The 23,170-nt window shown below is 37.1% G+C and overlaps 1 protein-coding gene across 2 annotated transcripts in view; it reads right to left on the reverse strand.

Annotated features, from left to right (window-relative positions):
- Nucleotides 1-4,361: 4,361 nt before the first annotated feature.
- LOC113587515 (integrin alpha-X-like) overlaps nucleotides 4,362-23,170 on the reverse strand; it is a 30,993-nt gene continuing 12,184 nt past the window's right edge. For both annotated transcript variants that reach the window (XM_035533325.1, XM_035533326.1), the window contains 15 exons: nucleotides 19,535-19,683; nucleotides 17,576-17,707; nucleotides 17,286-17,359; nucleotides 16,858-16,999; nucleotides 13,072-13,170; nucleotides 10,719-10,798; nucleotides 10,173-10,259; nucleotides 9,744-9,822; nucleotides 9,534-9,629; nucleotides 7,572-7,652; nucleotides 7,327-7,437; nucleotides 6,861-6,974; nucleotides 5,749-5,859; nucleotides 5,550-5,624; nucleotides 4,362-4,930 (listed from right to left, as the gene is read on the reverse strand). In XM_035533325.1, coding sequence (XP_035389218.1) covers nucleotides 4,913-4,930; nucleotides 5,550-5,624; nucleotides 5,749-5,859; nucleotides 6,861-6,974; nucleotides 7,327-7,437; nucleotides 7,572-7,652; nucleotides 9,534-9,629; nucleotides 9,744-9,822; nucleotides 10,173-10,259; nucleotides 10,719-10,798; nucleotides 13,072-13,170; nucleotides 16,858-16,999; nucleotides 17,286-17,359; nucleotides 17,576-17,707; nucleotides 19,535-19,683 — 1,448 coding nt within the window. In that variant the 3' untranslated portion in view covers nucleotides 4,362-4,912. The remainder of the gene's footprint in view (nucleotides 4,931-5,549; nucleotides 5,625-5,748; nucleotides 5,860-6,860; nucleotides 6,975-7,326; nucleotides 7,438-7,571; nucleotides 7,653-9,533; nucleotides 9,630-9,743; nucleotides 9,823-10,172; nucleotides 10,260-10,718; nucleotides 10,799-13,071; nucleotides 13,171-16,857; nucleotides 17,000-17,285; nucleotides 17,360-17,575; nucleotides 17,708-19,534; nucleotides 19,684-23,170) is intronic.

Below are 23,170 nucleotides of genomic sequence, written 5' to 3' on the forward strand. Positions count from 1 at the left end.
GTCCAGCTGGACATCTGCGTTCCACTGATGACATTGTTCTTATAGTTAGTGGTGACACCTGATGGGATTCTGGACAGCTATATCAGGACCCCTGAAAGCACTGTTCTGGAGGCATCTTGGTGCTCACCCTTGCGTTGCATGTGGCTCAGCTGTTGGCTTCGTTTTGGGCTTTTGGTTCAGATAGTTCTGTTATTCTGTGTGTTGACCCTTATGATAATTTATAGTGACTTTTGATACTGTGTTTTGGAGTGTCCTGTCCTGTAACATCACTTGGAAACCTCTGTACATATTTATATATGACATTTCTGTATATATTTGTATATGGCTTATCTATATATATTTGTATATGGATTTTCTGTATATACTTATATATGGTTTGTATGTGTTCTGTGTGCATCACACCAGGTGTAGGGTGGACTGCTGATTACTTTTCAGTTTGTGGGTTTTGTCTGTGTTTTGTGGGTAGTCAGGGGGGCATGGAAGTGTCTTTTGGTTTGTCTTTTTGTTTTTCACCAGGTTATTTAGTGCCTCCTGGGTGAGTAAATTTTTTGTTTCTTTATTATTCGGCGTGGGCCCACCTGAAGTCAGTCTGGTGTGTCAGTGTGTGTATCTTTTCTACCACTATTTCACAATACAAACAGTTCGCTATACCACCCCTTTGTGTGTTTGGAGTTGTGATCGTCTGTTCCACCCTTACATTACTGCCGCATACACTCACAACCTGGTTCATCAGTCCGCCTTTTTGCCACGGGCCCTAGTCAGGGTTGTGACATCCAGTCTTCAACAGATACCTTTTCTAGACACAGCAATCTTGAACGGATGCAGCATAGCAGAAACAAGGGAGCTCTGAAGCTCGCTGAGAGAGGTACCCATCACTTTGAAAACATCAAACTAAATCTGTCATTTACAGTTAGCAAAGCACTGGAACCTAGATTTAAAACCTGCATGCTGGAAAAGTACTGAGAACCAGAGAAATAAATCATAACCCATATCAAGCAGCTACAACACACAATACGCTGAAGTCTATGAAGACTTAATCCTACAAAAATACACTGCAGAAGGGGACCTATCAGAAACTCTGAATCCAATTGAATTCTGTCAAACTAAAAATGGGTTTGAAGGACTGCCTGTAGTTGCCCACAAATATCTCATCCTCATACAATAATAATAATAATAATAATAATAATAATAATAATAATAATAATAATAATTGTGGGCAGTGGTAGCTGACTAGTAATCAGAAGGTTGTCAGTTCAAGTCCCATCATGGCCAAGCTGCCACTGTTGAGCCCCTGAGCAAGGACCTTAACCCTAAATTGCTCAAGTTGTATTCAGTCATAATTCTAAGTTGCTTTGGATAAAAGTGTCCGCTAAATTCCATAAATGTAAATGCAATAAGTAGCCACCAGGAGGTGCACCTTAAAAAATTTCAGGGACGCTTGTGGTGGGGGGGAGCGTCAAAAAAAACAAACATATAGTGTTAACTAATGCTAGCCACACTATCTCTGCTAATGGCTTGTAGACTGTATATGATATGGAGCTGAGAAACAAAAGGGAAGATGAAGAGAAGAAGTGAAAAAATAGAGTTGAGTGGTGGGGGGGGGAGGGAATTGTAAGAAAACAAGAAGCACTGAAACAATAGAGAAAGAGAAAGCTTGAGCTTAGGCAAAGCGTAGACATTTAACCAGCTAGCTATATATGTAGCTACACAGTTTGTGGTAGTCATTTTTACTAGCATGCCTCTAATTTTACAGTATATCAGCTGGTAAAGGCATTTCCTAATGTTGTCTGGCTTAGCTAGCTAGCCTCAAATTTGCCCCTGAATTTAATGATTTTGCTATGATGACAGGTTACATTGTAGCCTACTAAGTGCAATTTAAAAAGGTAAAAATAATTATATGTATGATTATGTTTTTATAAGCACATAATTACATGATGGTCAAGTCTAACAGTTTTTCAAAGCGGTACTTGTGCAAAGAATATGAAAATGAGAGCTAGCACACATCTGTAATAGTTAACTTCAAATATTTATCACATTATCAGTTTTTGAGTATCACAATTATGCACTCAATTTAAAGGTTTTACTCAATTTAGCAGCATGAAAACAATAATTTAAGACTTAATATATAATATATTTATGTATAAATCCACAGACTAAATGAGGACTGGATCTTGTTAATTAAATTTTCTGTAGTAAATATAAACTGAATTTTACTCTTAATACATACTACCACAGTATTCAATCCAACAGAAAACTAAAACATGGAGTGCACTGCTGATTTAATTATTTAAGTTGTCACGATTAGTCCCTCCCAGCTTCCGTGTTCCGAGTTTTTCCTGTCTTGTGTACTTTAGTTCCATGCCATAGTTTCGTTTTCTCCGCCCCTCGGTTAGTTCATGTATTTAAACCCTACCTTGTGGCTTTGGTCTCGGCTGTTCATTGTTTCTTTGAATCTGTGCATTTATGTTTACTTTCTGGTGTTTATGCGTTTAGTGAATGTTTTTGAAAGCCGGTCTATATATACCTGTAAGCTTGTACTCAGTGTATCCTAGGCTTCGTGTTTCTTAGCCCCCAGCTTTCCCTAGTCTTTGTCGTAGCCTGCTTTCATTGTTTGCTTTCGTGTACTTGTGTGTTTGTTTAATCGTGTATCCTCGGACTCTTCGCACTGGCTCTATGACCCTGGATTACTCTGACTACGACTCTCGATTTGCCCTTAATAAATCTCGCTCTTCTCCGCACATGCGTCCGCCTTCTTACCGCTCACAGTTACAAAGTCAATAAAAACTAATGTAACATTAGCCAATTAAGTACTGCTCACTAACTAAAGCTATGCATGTTAATTTAGCTCTTTGAAAACTGAAAATGCAGGAATGTGTTTTATTTTAGAACGGCTGCTCAGTTTAGAAGACTAAAAAAAATCCAAAGCGAAGCTTTGGGTGAGTAGATCATATTACAAACATTAACCCATTTTCTTTGACATTTTCTACAACTCCATAGAAATATTCTGTAAATGAGTGTATAGGAAAACTATGTGTATTCTCTGTAAGGACATAGAAAGATTCTGTAAAAATTCTCTAGTTCTCTAAAAAGGTGATATTTTAAAATAGAAGGTTTATGTAATTTTTCTAACTTTGGTAGTAATCCCTAGTTGTTTTAATTTGTCCCACAAACATTGCGAGAGTTCTGATGCTGAAAATGCTTAGTTTTTTTTCCTTCTTTCGATTTCTCAGGCTTGAATGTGTTACATACTGGGCTGCAGGGACTTTGGAGGCATCCAGGCATGGGTGGTCTCATTGGGTCCCATCCTAAACTATGTGCCTCTGCAGGTTCACCCAGTGTGGAGCTTCCTTGGCTGAGAAATTTATTTTTTAAAAATTCACTGGTTTTCTCTGGTTGGCACATCTAGGCCTTGTGGCCTACTTGTGTACTCGACCAGGGTTGACCTTTACAGGCATGGTCAATGCCCATTTTACTTCCTGGAGTGTAAATTGGCATGGGGTTTTCCAAATGAATCTTGTCGGATTATTGGGAAAGCAAAGAGAGTGAGGGGATCCAAGCACCAGATTTCCCAGTAGTGTGCTATGGATGCCCAGGGGAGTTTCTGGGGTGCTTTGCCCAGCTGGAAAGCACTCCTTCAGATATATGAATAATGCCTAACCCCTATGGAGGTCGGAGCCTCCAAGCATACTTCGATTTGCTCACTCTGACCTGATTGCGTTCTGCTGGACTGACCAAGTAGGCCCTGGAGGTTCTGACCTCCAGGACACTGGATCCAATGGCTCATTCCGCCACAGGTGCACTCCTCTGAGTTGTAATAGAGGTGCCAGGGGGTTGGATGTTTTTAAAACTTTCAAAATGACCTACAAAGCACTAAACGGTCTTGCCCCACAGTACCTTCGTGAAGTCTCAGTGCTTTATGACCCAACACATCAGCTTAGATCAAAAGCTGGAGACACTGTGCTTGCACAAAGAATAAGAAAATCTACTGCATGGTGCAGAGCATTTTCCTATAAAGCTCCCACACTATGGAATAACCTTCCTGTAAATGTTTGAGACTCAGACTCATTAATTAAGCCTAGGCTGAAAACCTATCCGTACAATCAGGCATTTTATTAAATATTTCCCATCTTAGGTCAGGGTGTAGATCTGGGGTTCTGTGGGCATTAAGAGTTCTGGTTAACTGGGATGTTAGGGTAAACTGGTGTCACTATTATTCTATCACCATCCTATTATACTAAATTACTAAAGTAAAATGACAAAGTCCAAACATGAGTACATGAAGTCTATTTGAAGAATGTTGTGGAGTCATTTGATGGCAATTTGATTTGTCTATTTTATAGAGCTTCAGTACAATTGCATATATGGAAGCAAACAGACATTTAAAAGGATTTGGCCTTCCCATTACTCAAAAATCAAACAACACTTGAAAGTCATTTCATGGGTACATGAGAACATGTGCTTTAAGAATATAGTGGAGTGATTTGATAACAATTTGGTTTGTATATTTTATAGAGCTTCACAATATCAGAACGCTCCCCTTCCACTGGTCATGTGGTATGGCCCACTGCATGCAGTGCGCGTTCTTCATCAACTGTGTCTCATTTATAACCACGCCCATGTTAAGCACACACCTGCATCGGTTTAGTCTTGTCATGTTTGTATGTATTTAAACCCTTGTTAGTGTGTGCATTATTGTCAGTCAACGATCATGTTCGTGTTGCCTTTGTTCATGCTGGTCATGCTTGTATTGATGTTCACCGTTTACGTTATTTGTGAGTGCCGTTGTCTTTTCCATATGTCAATAGACGTCTGTCTCCATCGAGTGATTCTGCACATCCTGCGCCTTGCCTTGCCCTGCGGCATTCGGGCCGTATAGAGCCGTATACACATTTTACAGGACTTTGCCATCCAATTACTCCAAACTCCAAACCTATAGTAAAAATCACTGAAAGTCATTAACAGATTCAAGATGACATAGCTTTAAAAAAAAAAATAATCATAATGTCAACTACAGTAAATGTCAACAGCAAACTGATCATAATTTTAGATTAAATTCCAAGTTTATCTTTGGAACCCCCAGTGAACATTTGTTTCTCAAAATTGCAGCAAAGTGTGCCCAACAGTACGTACATATGACCCATGAGACCAGGTTATATATTCGATTTATAAAAGCTTTTGCCAGAATCATTACAATTTTTATTTTGACATATTTTTTGCCTTACAGCATTTATTATTGGTGCAGTATAAGATTTTGTACCCAGAAACTGCTTAATTACAGTGTACTAACGTAAATATACACTTTTTCAAAGTTTGAAACATCACTGAAAATGTATAATGTACAACATATGCTGTTTAACACTGCCATCTGTTCTGAGCTAGTTTGCAACTGAAGCATTAGAGACACATGAAACATCGCTGGCAGACACAAGTGTTAGAAGGAAACTGGGACTGACACTGACATCTCCCAACATAGACTGCTAACATGATTGACAGAAATTAGACTGGAATAATCACTGTGCAGTGGCTGAATCTCCTCCATGTTATTTCACCTCTTCTCCGGTCCCCTCGGCCCCTCGGTCTGCATCATCCAACATTTGCTTATAATGGCTTTTGAAGAACCCAGCCTAAGAGTTATAGAACAAAAGATACATAATACAGCATCACACAAATGCACTGTAAAACAACAGATTTTCAACTATTATCACTACAAGGCAGGAAATGTCAATATATAATAACGGCTGCAGTGACCTTGTAGAGGCCGGCAGTGATGAGCGCCAAAAGCAGCAGCCCTCCTACTGCTCCTCCAATGATCTCTTTAAGGATGTCTTTCCCTCCATATACCTCCACCAGGGTTATAATCTAGACGCACATCCAAAACATTCTTCAGAATCTCAAAGAAACATTAATATATGTCATGCATAGTGTAGCCTGATAGTAAGCAGAACTCTAATAAACTGAGTCTGACGTAGTTTTGTATATGTGCAATGCTATTAGTAATTTTAGACAATAGTAGCTGATGACCGGCATACCATATCTAAAGATGCTTTCATCAATGGTGAATTAGCTGGTGTGTTCATTTGTGTTTAGGGTTAGATGTGCAGTAAAAATCCACGTATTGAAATTTTTAAATTCAGAATATATTTTTTAGATATCAACAATTAGTGGTCCATGAACCAATTGCAAAGAATTGGGTTTATATTTAAGAAATAGAAGCCATCACTGATGAGAGGTCACTGGGAGGATAACTTAGATATTTAAGATCAATTTCTAAAGTTATTTTTATATTTTTAAATTTTGGAAATAATCTTCAGAAAATAATCTATTAGGATTTTGAGCTTTATATAATCTTTTTACTCTTTAGATTCTTATACAACAGTGCTAGAATAGCTCTCACCTATTACCAACCTGGCAAATAAGCAACATGCAAGTCAGAGAACATCTAACATTGTCTTTTAACATTGTAAGTCCTGGACTGCATAATGAATTCACTTTCCTTTGCATGTCCATTCCATTGAAATTTACAAGACGTTCATTATCAGAAAAAGAATGTATATTTTAAATATCATTTACTTAAGGTTGTGTGTTTTTACATACCACAAAATTAAATGTTAAGTGACTACATGCAGGACAATAAGAGAATACTAAATACAAGGTTTCAAACTTTTGACAGATACTGTTTTAGTATTACAAAAGTCATTAACTGACTGGATATAAAGGCAACAATATAGAATCCACATTAATATGACAGAAGAGACTGAAAAGCACATTTTAACATGTTTGGTAAATTACAGACATGCAGATATGTGCATATGTAATACCTGAAAGGGTGTTATACATTTTTCTAAATAAACTGACTTTACCTTGCCAGTGGGTGCAGTATGTGCAGAATCAGAAGAAAAGAAGACATATTTATTTTTGTCATATTCCAGAGTTGCTGTACTAACCAGCTCAAAAATGGCTGCTTGAAGTCTAGTCTAAGAGAGAGAGGGGATACATTAACAATTAAATGCACAGAAAACTAAGTAACAAGCCTCTTTTTTACTGTAGGGCCAAACAGTTACTATGGTCATATCAGACCATTCCATGCCATTCTGGACTCTTAAGACTGGTTACAGTTTTTGTTTTTTTTCTACAACATTAAGCTGGAAATCAGGGCTAGGAGGTATATGTGGTACTAACGGGTTCTCACTGCCAGAGTGGAAATGTGATTGCAATGGCTACTATCTGTACTCAGAACTGTTTGGCCCACTATTTGGAAAAGAGGCTATAAATTATTGTAGTAGTATCAATTATTGTAGTAGTATCAATATAATGATATAAATCTACCTGTTTGATCCACTCAGAGCTCACGTTACCAGAGATACTGTAGAATTTTGATGCTCTTGCCATGAGATTTGCATTACATCTAAACAGTCGGCACACAGCCACAGAACAGTTCTAAAAGAAAGAGTATGAGGGATTTGATTAGATTAGGAAAGCCTTAATAAGACAACTGAGAAATAATTTTTAGAATTCTGTCAGCATTTCTGACAAATGCTGAGTGATGAAACAAAACCATAATAGTTTCTTACCAACTTGTGCTGCTTTCGTAGTACTGCCAGAAAATCCAGGATCGTTGGTTGCTCATCTCTGTCAATACTACAACCTTCAATCTAAGAAAAACAAAAACATTGTATATCTTCTAAATGGAGTTATACTTTAAAAATTATTTTGCATTGATTAACATTCCCAAATGGTCAGAAATACCCAAATTCTCATCATCAGCAAAAATATGAACTAGGAAGGTTCAACAGAGGCAAAAGATCTTTATAAAATAAAGAGCAATTAAAAATTCCCAAAGCTGAGGTTTTGTGTCTTGATGAATTTTGTGTTAATATTTATAAATATTGTGATTTTGGTGTTGTGACAGTGAAAATCTTCTGTATAATAATTGGGTCCATTCAGAAAATATTTTGTTCTGTGATGTTATCTTTTTCTGATACACAGTGTGTGAGATTTTTAATTGACTCATTTCAGGAAAGTACACTTCAAACACCTTTCCTTCTTTTGATTTTTTTTGGGATGTTGTCTAGAATCCAGGATTTTATTAAGTCGGAAGTGCTCCCAACTAACTGTGTCACAGCAGAAGGTGGTGTAGTTATTGCCCATCAACACTGGGCAGGACACATTTTTAGAGAGTAATGAGATGATTAGTATGCCAAGAGTATAAGTCAAATGGAAGGCCTAGTTGAGAAAGCAAATTGGAGCCTGAAAACAAGCCAGAAGGACAGCTTTTAAGTAACAGGCCAAGTCTGGATGATATGTCTATAAACTGTATTTTGCTAACTAAGAACAAGACCATCTTGACTCACCTGCTCTATCTATGATCTTGTAACACAGAACTTTGACTCAATTGGAACAGCAATGTGGTATGTGTTTAAAATTTTGTTCTATGCAAATTAGCAAAAAGTCCATCATACCAGAAAGTAATGGCAGAAGGCTAGTAAAATGCAGCAGAAGCCAAAGATTAAGGCAGTAATTTTATGCTAATGAGTTCAGAAGTCTGGGAAGGTTCAAAAGGTCTAGGCCATATAGTTTGGGACTGGACAATGCATTTTAGCTGAGAAAACAACTGATGAGAAAAAAAGAGGGTCAGTCCTGGTAAAATCACATTGTAGGCAAAGTAAGAATCTTCAGAGAATATAAGTAGTTTAACTGTGTTTGTTAACATGTTTGGATCGGCTTATTTAAGTTATTAAGTCAGATGGAAATTTTGTAAAAAGACGGATTGTCAATAGAAAGAGCACATTTCAGTTGAGAATTATTCATTTTCACATGGCAAAAACATGAGGTGCTAAAATTCTATCATTATATTTTTACTATTTTAATGAAATAAAAGATTATGTAGAACTGTGAATATAGAGCAGCCTTGCCATTCCTATCCTTACAGAACTTCTCTCTGCATCTGGTTCATTTTAGCATACAGTTGTGACGTCTGTATTTCCCAGTCCACTGGTTCATTTACTCTGTCAACATTCTTGAAGGCAATTGTGTGCTAAATGGGACATTATATATATTTTCCTATCACATGATGGGACTATTGCAATTGTAACAGATGTTTCATTTTGTTCCTCAAAAATATTGTTTTCAAAGTATACAGAAAATAATTACTATTGCAGTTTTCATTATGAATAGTACTCTGAGGCTCCCATATTCTATAATGTCATCACCATACAAGTCAATATAGTTACATATATGGCAAGACAATAGGTAGAAAAATTGAACTCTGCTCCTAAACATAGTTGGATAGTTACTAAATAGTCTGCTTTCTGCTTTTAAAATCATTTGTGCTTGTACCATTTTTGAGAAATGAAACAGTACCTGTGGCATCATTCATAAATAAAATACCTAATAAACACCTAATAAAATGTAGTGAACTAAAACGTACCCTATGTCAGCTCAGTAGATATTAGATAAAGCTTGTGTCAACACTCATTGGGTCACACTTATTGGGTCACCTTTATTGCAGCTCTTTGTTTATACAAATACTATACCTGCAAGTTCTTATTGCTCCAGATGTATTTATCTCCTAGTTTTATGGGCACTCTGATTAAAAAAGTGAGGTTCAAGTCTCTTAGGTCATTCTCCATCTGTCACAGAGAAAGAGAGAGCAGGCAAGAGAGAGAGCGAGAAAATTTTAACCAATTATCTGCTGCAGGAAAAATGAACTGTCATTCCATTTATGTTAAATGCATTTTTCTTACCTTGAATATTTGTTCGACTGGTTCATAAACGAAGTTATTTCTGGTATCGATGTTAATATGTATGGTGGAATTTTCATGCCTTGACATAAAATCAGTAATATGTTACTAAACTTTGAATGGAGGCTTAAAAGCTGTTCAGGTATTAGTGTGCCCCAGATCAAAACATTGTGTGACAGTGTTAGTAGGTTTAAAGATAACATGGCGGTTTTTATCAGCATTACAGGAAATAAGGACAACGTTTTACCCCTCCTCATCATTGATGCCATGGTAATATTGGGAACTGGCAATGGATAAATTATTAGAAAGCAAAACTTATATATATATATATATATATATATATATATATATATATATATATATATATATATATATATATATATATATATATATATATATTTATTTATTTTTTAAGAATAAGAGAGAACCTACCTTATCAATGCAACATAGATGGCATATTTGACACTAATGGTTCTGTTTTTGGAGAGTTGGCTGTTATCTGAGTGCTTTTCATTGGCACTGTAAGGTTTAGGATATTTGGGTAAAGTACACAATATAGATATCACTCTTTTTAAAATATATGCAGAAACAATTGGTTGTGATGAGTTCCATTCTTACTCTAAATGTAAATGTCCTGAGTGTGATAGGCCAACATTATATCAATGATGTCTTTTGAAGCCAAAAAGCAAGATAAAAGAGCAAGATAAAAACTTGCAAAAATGCCACAGATTATATTCGGTTATGTGAGTCATTTTCATCTTCTGTGTATGGCTTTTCTTCAACTATGAGTTTTCATTCTAACAGGGCATTAATAATGGCAAAGACAATATAAGTACTGGACTGACACAACCATAAGTACATGGTGTCGTGATCTGCTGAAAACATTCTTCAACAAAATATGAAAGTTAAAAACTAAACCTGCAGATAAAGAAATCATGTAACGTGAAATGTTCCAGTAAATAGTATATCATCACATACCTGTCAGCTGTTGCAGTAAATGTCACCATCCTGTCAAAATTACTGTTTTTGTTTATGCTATATGTGATGTCAAACATGACCTGGAATAAGTCAAAGTCAAATTTATTTATATAGCACTTTTTACAACAGTAGTTGTCACAAAGCAGCTTTACAAATGTCTGAGTCTAAGCCCCCAGTGACCAATCTGAGGGTAACAGTGGCAAGGAAAAACTCCTTAGAGCATGAGGAAGAAACCTTGAGAGGAACTAGGACTCATCCTTCTCTGGCCGAACATAGATATCAGGAAACTGATATCATATCACCACTGTGAAGCAAGCACCCCATGTAGGATCAGAAGTAGAATACAAACATTTCTGTTAATTTGTGCTATATTGTGGCAGGTTTATGCTTGTACCATTTTTGAGAAATTAACCAATAACTAGTATTTCATAACCTGTGATGTCACTCCAAACCAATCTCCAAAACTAACCAAAACAGTCTTGTTCTATGTCTGTTCTGGTTTAAAGAACCATTTGTTCTGTTTTATTTCTCAAGCTATCAGTTTAGGGGATGGCAAATGAGATCCTTTTTAAAAAGGGAAATATAATTGTGTCAAATTACAATTTACATAATGACTGAATAATGAATATCTTGGATATAACACTGGTAACTTTAAAGATTGAAATGTTAAAAAAGGAGGGGCAATTACCTCATCCCTCTGAAAACTGCATAGAAAGTGGACTGGCTTTGTGTAAATCTTTAACCTGCGTGCTATCCTTAACCTGCAATAAAGAATGGCACCAGCTATTCTCTTCTCTGCATCTTTATTTCTCATTGGATTTATCTTTATTTCTCATTGGATTTACAACTACAATACCAACAAACAGAGGGATTTAGGAACCACAATACCATGCAGACCAGCAAACAGCAGCACCACCAGAAAAGCACAAAGCAAGCTCCCATCAAAAAGTACAATAGGTGTGTTATATATTACACAGCACCTAGGTATTTAAATACTCTTGACCAACAAAACTTCTCTCTCTGGTTTTCCCTTCAACTAAGGGTATACCTCAAAGGGAGGTTTCTTCATCTACACCACGTGGACACTTGAACAATATCAAACAGCTGCAAAGGCATGTCTCCTAATTTAATTAATCTGATTAATTGTGAATTAACTTCTGATCTGTGTTACTACTGCAATAGCCAACTGCAATATCAATGCAACTCAAGTTCTCTTAGGCAGCTTGCAATGGGAGTCATGTAGCCTGAAACAACAGTGATCAATTCCCTGTAGTAAAACTGACACACTGCACCTACCCTGCTCACAATCACCAGTCACAATCACAATCACAATGCCAGATAGACAAAGGTGCCATACGTGATGTCCAAAGACAAGATGAGATCGGCATTCAAAACACCACAACTTCCAAGCAACCATAAACAGAAGCTTGTCTTCTTGTCCTTCTTGCTTGTAATTCTTACATCCTGTACTGATGAGTGGCAAAACATACAAATTCAAATTTGAGAGCATTAAGATAAATCAAGAGCCATTCTTCTTTGGATCTGCACGTGAGTGCTTGGGCCAGTTGAATCAGTTCTAGGCATTATACACTTTGACTTCGCTGATTCAATAAAACTAATGCAATGCATAAAACCGCCCTAGTGGCCATAAAGACCACTGGAAAAAAGCATACGATAGATATCAGGTCAATGGCCATGTAGCCATTTAGCCTGTTCTGAACATTACATCTGGACTTTTATTATGAAAAGTTGTTCTCAGCTGTTGCTGTGTTACATGACCTGTGTGTGTTGAAAACAGCAACTTCTCATCTTTATTCAGGTCACCATATACAAACATACCATAAATGAAGGACACTGTTTTAATACGATAAGTGAAGTAAACAAACATAATGTTTGGTATGATTTGGATGTTGATTGGAGGGGCTGGGGATATCACAGGTAATAAAATGTAACTTCTCAAAAACTTCCCAAAAAAAAGTACAAATGGTGATTTTAACAGAACAATCCAGTCTAAATACAGCACAAATTAACAGAAATATTTAATATTTCTACTTCTGATCACTTGCTTGACAACTTGACAAAGGTCACCATATACTTAAAAATATTTTAAAAATTATTCTTTGCTAATGTAATAAATATTTTTCAATTACCCCACCTCCACCTACTCCTAATTCTAGTGATCCTGCAGACACTAATTATGAATGTATATTTAATTTATCGCTATCCTAACCACTTCTTAAACTAATCCTGACTATACCTATAATAATCAACATAATATATTTCCCTAGTATACTACTAGCTATATAACTGTTGAGAATGTTAATGGGATGATGCAGAAGTTCTTTTGACCCACCACATCATTCTCCTTGAAGATGGGTTTACTGATGTGACAGGTAGTGGTCCCCAGAGAAATTTTTCGATCACTGTCCAAAGATATGCATTCCACTCTGCCCTATTTGAGCAGAAAGCAATACTATTATTATTATTATTATTATTATTGTATTATTGTATACATACAAATACTATACAAATGCCCAAAGCAATAAAAAGCATAGTACAATAACTACAATCACAAATAAATGCAGGCACAAACACACTTTCGGAAGGAAACATGCTGTGAATACCAGACACAAGTGACACTGTTATAAAATGGCTGGTGAACCAAATATGGAATATATGGAGTGTAACTGCATCTTAACATCGTCATTGCCCTAATTATGGAGACTTGTGATCCACCCATGAAAGAAAAAAGTCCATCAAAATATAGATCTGAACAGAAGACAGGTCAGCCCTGTCCCCAGAAATGAATACAGGGAAAACTTGTTTTTTGCCAATCACCCATTGTGGTCTGTTTTAAAATGCCACTGGTGATAACCACATCCGAGCTGCTAAAAAGCAGAAAACAGCAGTGGAATCACTCAGTAGCTTTTACCTCCGGTTTCCTCAGAATCAGAAATGGTTGTTACTGTTGATTTGTTTCCTATATTTATACTGTTTTGTTTTGTTTTATTGTATAATGTGATGTTCTGATTGAATGATGACACCATAATTAACCTATAGAGCTAGGCCTTATCAATATAAAGAAAATTAACCTTAATCTTCAGTCAAAAATCTCTAATAGTTGACAATATATGTGTGCAAAAATTCTGAATATATATACACATATCTTACTACAGTACACTGCAGTTACTTACTATATATATATATCCGAAGAAGACACCTGGAGTGTAACTGCAGTGTATTGTAGTAAGAGATATGTAAAAAAAAATAAATAAAAATAAGGTCACCACCTGGATTTAATTAAGCAAACAGGTAAGTGCCTCCCATTGGATAATTACTGCATGGGTGATTATGTTTCAGCTGGCAACAAGTTATTTAACCCTAACTGATGCAGTGAGTAGCTTCTCATTTGTTAAACAACCATGTCGAAAGACACATCCTGTGTGTCATGGAAAAGGTGTTAATCTCTTTCAGAAGGGTCAAATTATTGGCATGCATCAAGCAGAGAAAACATCTAAGAAGATTGCTGAAACTACTAAAATCAGGTTAAGAACTGTCCAACGCATTATTAAAAAGTGGAAGAACAGTGGGGAAACATCATCTTGGAGGAAGGAATGTGGTCAGAAAAAAAACTTGAATGATCATGATCGGCGATCACTTAAACGTGTGGTGAAACCAAATCGTAGAAAAACAACAGTAGAACTCAGGGATATGTTTAATAGTGAAAGTAAGAGCATTTCCACACACACAATGTGAAGGGAACTCAAGGCTTTGGGATTAAACAGCTGTGCAGCCCTAAGAAAACTACTTGTCAGTGAAGCTAACCGGCAAAAATGGCTTCATTTTGTTAGGGAGCATAAAGATTGGACTCTGGAGCAATGGAAGAAGGTCATGTGGTCTGATGTGCCCAGATTTACCCTGTTCCAGAGTAATCGGCACATCAGGGTAAGAAGAGAGGTGGTTGAAGTGATGCACCCATCATGTCTAGTGTCTACCATACAAGCCTGTAGGGGCAGTGCTATGATCTGGGGTTGCTGCAGTTGGTTAGGTCTAGGGTCAGCAACGTTATGTGCCCAAAGAATGAGGTCAGCTGACTACCCGAATATACTGAATGACCAGGTTATTCCATCAATGGATTTTTTCTTCCCTGATGGCACAGGCATATTCCAAGATGACAATGCCAGGATTCATCAGGCTCAAATTGTGAAAGAGTGGTTCAGGGAGCATGAGACATCATTTTCACACATGGATTGGCCACCACAGAGTCCAGACCTGAACCCCATTGAGAATATTTGGGGATGTGCTGGACAAGACTTTGCACAGTGGTCCAAATCTCCCATCAATACAAGATCTTGGGGAAAAATTAATGCAACTCTGGACAGAAATAAATGTTGTGACATTGCAGAAGCTTGTGGAAACGATGCCACATTGAATGCATCATATATATATATATATATATATATATATATATATATATATATATATATATATATATATATATATATATATATATGATGGTTTGCATTCAAGAAATTTTCAATTTTAAATGTCTAAATACTTTTCAATTTTAAATGTCTAAATAAATCACCTAAATGACCGTAGTAGCGCCCCCTAGAGGCTGACTTGCACCTGGTATGCCTCTTTCGGTTGTCACTCTATTTGCCAGGTTTGGTCCAATTCTGTTGATACCTAGAACTCACTACATAAAAGCTCTGCACACAATGCTAAACTCACATGCAGCAGTCACACTGTACTAAAGGTCTGACATTTTTTTTAATAATTATTTATTTTGAAGCAGTTGGGTGAAATTCCTAGGACTAGTTTAAATAATGGTGAATTGGGCAAAAATTGTGAAGTTTAGAAAATCACTTAAAGATGAAGTGTTGTCTGGCTCACATAGCCTCATTATTTGATGCCAATATTTTGTGGTTATGTTTGAAAATGAATTACATAAACAAATTGAAACCTTTGAAAATACGTGCAGCACCCTGCAGTTGCCAATTTCCACAAAACTTCAACATGCCTTCAGTATGTGTTCATTCACATACCTTTCAAGTTTCATGTGGATTGACCATTGGTAAAGCTGTGAAATGTACGCTGAAAACTGATAAGCCAATGGTGTCTGTCATTTTGTAGATATTTTATTACGCTTTGCATCAAGCTTTGTACCAAGTGTCATGTTCTCCCAATCTCAATATGAGGAACAGTTTCTTGGATGTTATAGTGCCCCTAGTAATGCAGGTGTGCATAATAGCGTACACATCTGTAAATGGTGAACATGGCATACATGCCTGCAAATGGTGTACATGGCGTACATGCCTCACTGTCATTCTGTCTAAGAGTTGGAGCTGAATATGTACAGAATTTGCAATGGAAGCTCCACCCCACTGTTTGACTGGCATCTGGAAACTACATAGTATTGTAACTTCTATTTATGTTTATCTATTAATTTATCTATAATTCTTAAAGTTCTGAATTCGTGTAGGTCTGGTGAAAAACCTAGGATAAAAATATATGCAATTTTGCACAATATGCAAATTATCTCAAAATCTAAGTGTGCCGAGTTTAATTGTACTTGAAACCTTTTGAAGACTGGAGTAATAGTAATCACTGGGGGAAACATTTTTGTCTGTATGACATATGAGGAGTTATGGACTCTGTTTGGGTGCACTATAGTGCTATCTATAGTCTAATCGGGCTGGCACTGTGCGCCTGAGTAACCGGAGGGGCTACTGACCAAGTTACATGTTTGTAGATTTTACGGTCTAGTCTGCGGAGCCTTTTTAGTTTTAACTCTTATAGATGGCTGTCATCATGTTTTTAAGAATATTAAAAAAACAGGGTTATTCTAGAAGTTCCTAAACTTGATTTATTCAGATGGAAAAATGATATTGGCCATGATGTGGATAAAATATGTTTTGGCTAAAAGGTTCAGAGTAACTTTGGAATTAAATAAACCTCTAAACCTCGGCACACACTTGCTGTGGACAGCTTGCATTTTTAGTGGCATGTGCCCAAAGTGACCAGCAGGAGGCAAACAAGTGTTCTGCTTCCCTGCAATGTAAATGTACCATAAATTTATCCAAATCTGATGAGTAGACTAACAAACATGCAAGAAATGTGACAATATTGCTCTTGCCTGTTTAGTGGTGGATCTCCTGAAGGACAGTCCAAAGGGATAACTGAGAGTTATGAGACTGTTGTAGGAGTTTTCTCCTCTGTTCTGCACAAACATTGTCACAATCAAATCTTGCATGATTCCAACTTTTATATCTGAGGATCTGGGGAAAAATATATGAAGTCAGTACATGAAACACCAATAAATAAAGTAACCAATATAAAAAACAAATAAACAAATGGATGAAACTACATTATCTTCTCAAACAGAAAATCTACCAAATGCACTGAGGCCTCTGATGACTATATTACTGTTTTGTTTTTTATTTAATTGCAGTTAACTTGTGCTATACCTAATTACAATTAAATTGCTCTGTACATAATATGTTCATTTGATAAATTAACACCAAATCAAAAGCCATGTTTGTATTTTACAAGTAAAGGCCATACCCAGAGAAGTTGAAATCCAGTTTGAGATTGTCAGTGCAGATATTATCATATCCACAGTTTATTTCAAAATCCAGCTGTGAAATTAGTTTACACGGTCAATGACATTACTACATGTTCTCATGATTATTCTGCAGAGATGGCAACTTCTGTATATGAAAGCTTTGTGGAACGTTGTGAATTTGGTTAGCTAAAAACACTTTTCCTCTGAATAGTCTTGATTTCCTTAATATTTTGCATTTTGTTGCTGTTGTTACTTTTAGATGAAAGGCTAACTGTTCCTCCTTTCTTACATTATGAACTGAAGTGTTTTTTATGCTTGGAAGTAGGGTGGGGCTTAAGTTTTCCTGTGTTCTAGTAGGGAGGCCCTCAAATGTAAACGTTAACTCATTGAACAGTGGGTTTACCACATCCTCAGTGCAGGCCTGTGTGAGAGGAGACAACAACAACAAAAAGAATTTACATTTTAGTAGCAACAGATGTGAGAATTATTTGTCTTATTATTTGTTTACTGAACTTTGACATTTCTATATTCTTCACAAATTCTGAGCAGAAAAATATCATATAGAGAGGAAATTCAGACATTGTTGACATATCGAAAGGTGACAGGTGAAATATTAAAGTGGAACTGTGATTTTGAGATGCTAATTTCTTCCCAACATCCTTAGTAACATTGAGCACATGTCTGTATGAACTATATCAGGTTCCAGGACATTTTAGAGTAAAAATTCTGCCTAGAATTATAAAACTGAATCTAGCTCTTCCTTCAGGACATTGCTAAGCAATGTCCCGATCCAGGCAAAATTGATTCACTGACCACTGACCAGGTTTTGCCAATCCTGTGACCTAAACTCCTGAAAAGGAGAGTTCACATTTGAGGATCAAAATGGATCACTGATGGATCTAGTGACATTTGACTGAGAGCAGCAGAGTGCTGATGTTCCAGGGTGCCCTCATGCCTGAGTTTCCTTCTGTCTCTTTCCTTTAACTGTGCTGCCGTGGCTACATCTGCCGAAGTTCATTGCACATTATAGTTCCCTAATTTACACACCCTCGTACCTGGACATGCCTAATATTCTAGTCTCTCTTTCTGCCGAGGTACACCTACCCCTGATGTCATGATGTTACTGAGCCTCATCCAGTCTCAGCTGCCATGGCTCTTCCCACCACCCTCTGATGTCCCCTGCTGTAGCCCACCACAGCCAACTACTCTCCTACCACCTAATGGACGTTCTCTTGCAGGATGGGTCTCAGACACATGTACACCAACAGGACAAAACTAAGACCTCTAGAAAGATGGACTAGACATTATTTGCTTATTTTTCTTTTTTTTAATTCATCTTTCTCTTAAAATTATTATTATGGTGACTGTTGTTGGCCAGAGAAGGATGGGCCCCCCTTTGAGTTTTGTTTCCTCTCAAAGTTTCTTCCTCATGCTCTAGGGAATTTTTCCTTGCCACTGACAAGCTTGGCTTGCTCACTGGGGGCTTGGACTTATACATTTGTAAAGCTGCTTTGTGACAACATCTGTTGTAAAAAGTGCTATATAAATAATTTTTTTTTTTTGATTGACATTTGGTACTTGCTAAACAGGATATAGCCCAGCATGCTTTTTTTTCATATTCCTGATCATAAGCTACATTTAGCCAATAATAGCATGGATTTTATATGACATTTTCTGTTCATACTGTTTCTAGTATGCCATACATTCTGGAGAATTTTTTTTTTTATACACTGCACACATTACACTGTGGTATTTTTCTATACTGGTTTGTCAGTATAAAAATACTGCAGTATTTCTGAAGAGTGTTCAAAATCAGGCCTTTTAATCTACATTTTGAACCCACATTGTTAGAAAAAAAAAACTGTAATAATTTTAAATACTCTGTAGGTGTTAGTTTGCATTATCCATCCATTAGTTGTTCATCAATTGCAATTTTCTTGCTACAGGACCACTGTTGATATATTTTTGGCTGGCAGACCACTCTCAACCCAGCAATGACTTTGATACATGCAAAATCTATAGCAAAATTGTTGTGCCTAGCACATACATATGAGTACAACACCTGCCATTTAATAACCATTAACACTCATTCATGGGGCTGTCACCCAAACAACATGTAGTCAGCAATGGTTCTCTCATCACAAACTGTATCTGATGAATGTACATGCAAAAGTAAGTGTTTCTAAAAAGTAAGTAGTAAGTTCTAAGCAGGTAGTAAAGTATCTTTTTTAATTTTAATTGCACTCACCTCTATCCAGAAGTAAAGATCTTTGCATACCTCATCCGACATAACAATAATGTTGTCAGACAGAGTGCGTTTTTTAGCTAAAAAGAATGCCCGAGAACTCTGTCGTTTTGCATCAAGCTTTAAGGTATATTCAATTTTTGCAGACACATCTAAAAAACAGGAAGGATGTATTAAAAATAATTTACAAATAAAGCAATAAAGCAATTTTTAAGTATTTGTAACTGGGCAGTTATTAGATGAGCTTTAATGTGTCAATATGAGCTTTAATATGTCAAAACAATTCGTGGGTAGACATTTTAGAAAGTACTGTGCGAAATAATATGCAAGCAACCTAGAAAGAACTAGTAATGCGTGAGCGCCCTGTAAAGGTGAATAATCTGTTTTCATTTCAATACTCATTTAAATTTAACCTTTGTTTAATTAGGATGACTTGTGCTTTTGTGTCCTAGAAAATGTTTTAATCTGGTTAAAGTGTAATACAGAAGCTTGTACTCTATTTTCAGTTTTTTCAGGGAGTCTTAATGTGTGAGGCTAAAAAGCAGAGCCTTCTGTGTAGGTGCTAAGCACATTACATTGGCCACTGCCACATTCATGGTTTTTAGCAGCATTGTTGTTCTTTTTTATACCATTTTTTATAACAACCTCTCAGAAGTAGGGAATTCAGATCTCTTTTATCCTTTGTTTTTTTCAACTGCTTTAAAAGAGCTTTGTCTTTTAAGACATGTCATTTTGACTTCTTAGGAGGGGGGAGACATTCTTTAAAAAAAACTCCCAAATGGTAATTTGTTGACCCGTGTGTGTTGTCCCAGGACCGTGAATTTTGATATCAGGAGTGGGGTGTTTTGGTAGTTTTAGACTTTTGGAAAACAGTGTCATTTACAAAATGACATCTTCGATCTTGTGGATTAGATGAAGGTGTTGGAGATCTACCATCGATGTGGCCAAGAGAACACTGACAGATGCAAAATTTTTATCCTTCTCTAAGTGTAGACTGTGACTGAACACCTAAAATAAAAATGTCATGCATAGAACATGAAAGTTTTTCCTCTGTGGGGTTCAAATGGAAAATGATGCTCAAGCACAGAATAGTGAGCTATGATATCAAGCTGTATGTCAGAAGTGAACAAGACATTGACTCACTAATCCATCTCACCAAGATAAATAGCAATGACTGGGATGTCATTCAGACTGGATAAGTGTGGTCAGATGGTAGAGTAGAGGAAAATAGAGGGACGCTAGTTAGAACTGATGAGATAATACTACCAGAAGGAACATAACATATGTTGAGGGCAGTTACAAGTACCTTGGAATCCAACAAGCAAATGGAAATCATGAAGAGACCACAAGGAAAGCAGCTACAAACAAATACATTTATCTGACACTTTTATCCAAAGCAGCTTACAATTATGACTGAGTACAACACAAGCAATTGAGGGTTAAGGGCCTTGCTCATGGGCCCAACAGTGGCAACTTGGCAGTGGTGAAGCTTGAACCAGCAACCTTCCAATTACACATCAAGTACCTTAACCACTCAGCTACCACTGCCCATATGCCAAATACCTACAAAGACGGAAGCAAGTCCTGAGAGGTCAGCTGACTGGGAAGAACAAAATCCAGTGTATCAACACCTGCACCCTACCAGTCATCAGATACCCTACTGGCATAATAAGCTGACCAAAGGGGATAGAGATAGAAGCCACTGACATCAAGATAAGGAAACTCCTCACAATACACAGAGGGTTTCATGCCAAATCGAGAAGTCTGAGACTGTACACTAAGTGGAAGGAGGGAAGCCAAGGACTAGTGTGCATCAGGATGAAACAACCAAGAGCCAGGAGTACACCAGGAAAATTGCCCCAGGTGATGAAATGTTTAGTGAGTACCTCAGACAGCAGAAACCCAAGTAGGATGGGAATGAGGAGGATCAGGGACCATCTGCATTGTATCGAGTAGTGGTCTATCGATAACTGCTCAATTAATTGGCTAAATAATGGCATTTTTAGATCACTGGCTTCAGCGATGCTTGCAATCGATGAGGCCGATAATCAAAAATGTCTATAGGCAGCATCGCCAGTCTGCTGCTGAGGTGCGAGGGCAGACCTCCCCCTTGTGTCCATTTCGCTATCCTACGGGCAGACGTCAGTGCTGTGAAACACTAATGTAAACTAATGTTTACAACTACATTTACAGCATTCAGTAGATGCTTCTATCCAAAACAATTTACAACTGTGAGTACAATGAATAACATTTCCTGAGATAAAATTTTATTTTTTTATTTTATTTTCTGAGTTTTTCAAAGCTTAATATAGTTAATTGGCAACTCTTAATGGCATATGCAATGTTTTCTGTCTGTATAATCAGGTTTATTTGCATCATTTATTGAGAAAATGCCAACCTAAACTAAACTTTAACTTTAACTAAACTAGCAAGCTATCTTACAGGGCTCAAATACTATTGTTCTTGTCTCATCTCAACATTTTTCTATCATAAGAGATAGATTTGATAGTTATAAGATACCTAACATTTGTTACTGTCAGTTGCATTTGCTAACTTGTTTGTTAATTTAACTTGTTGGCTTACAGTAACAGGACTAATGTTAATGTTAAGTTAATGCTATTAACTTGCCAACAACATTTTGGGAACTAATGTTACAGTTTTATAGACAACATACAGTTTCACAACTCGTGTTGTGTTTTGTGTGTGTGTGTGTGTGTGTGTGTGTGTGTGTGTGTGTGTGTGTGTGTGTCACTCTATGTGCGTGTGTCTCTCTTCCTCTGCGTGAAAAAAATTAGCTTGACTATACAAGGGCCAAAATCTCCCTTCTATCACATTATTGTCTCTAATTACTTGTTAGATCATATGATCAGGCTGTACAAACAACTATAGTTTTTGTTTTGTTTTTTGATCACTTAGATTGGCCATCTACCTTGTAACCAAGTTTGTAAACAAACCTAAACAAACATACAAAAATAGGTTCCCTAGATCACTTCATTGATGAGCTCAACATCCTCCTGAGTCAATTCCCGATTGAAGGAAATCCACTCATTCTCCTTGGTGACTTCAACCTTCCATCAGACAAGCTGCATTCCTCCTGCATCCTTCCACTGTTGACAGCATTCGACCTCACCCTCAATCACTCTCCTTCGACTCACAAAGTGGGCAATGTTCTGGACCTGATCTTCACCCGTACCACCACAACATCAGACATCGCAGTCACCCCCCTCCACCCCTCAGACCATACTTTCTATCCTTCTCTCTCTCCCTTCCTTCTCTTTCCATCCAGTCCTCTCCAACGTGTTCCTTCTCCTTCCGTCGCAATCTGCACTCCATAACTCCCTCTTCCCTTACTTCTACTATTTTGTCCATCCATCCTCACCCTGACTCTCTATCTTCTCTCTCTCTGGATACAGTTACAAATTCTTTCATTTCTACACTCTCCTCACCAATGAATCTTCTGCGCCCTCTCTCCTCTAGACCCGCTAAGTCCTCCCCACCTGCCCCCTGGCTGACAGAAACACTTCACTGCCACAGGAGAGAACTAAGGACTGCAAAGAGGCAGTGGAGGAAATCTCACCTAGATTCAGACCTCAGCTCGAGTTCTCACTGGAAGTAACATCTGCAAAGTCATCCTACTAC

This window comes from Electrophorus electricus, chromosome 14 (genome assembly GCF_013358815.1).
Source record: "Electrophorus electricus isolate fEleEle1 chromosome 14, fEleEle1.pri, whole genome shotgun sequence".
Classification (NCBI taxonomy): domain Eukaryota; kingdom Metazoa; phylum Chordata; class Actinopteri; order Gymnotiformes; family Gymnotidae; genus Electrophorus; species Electrophorus electricus.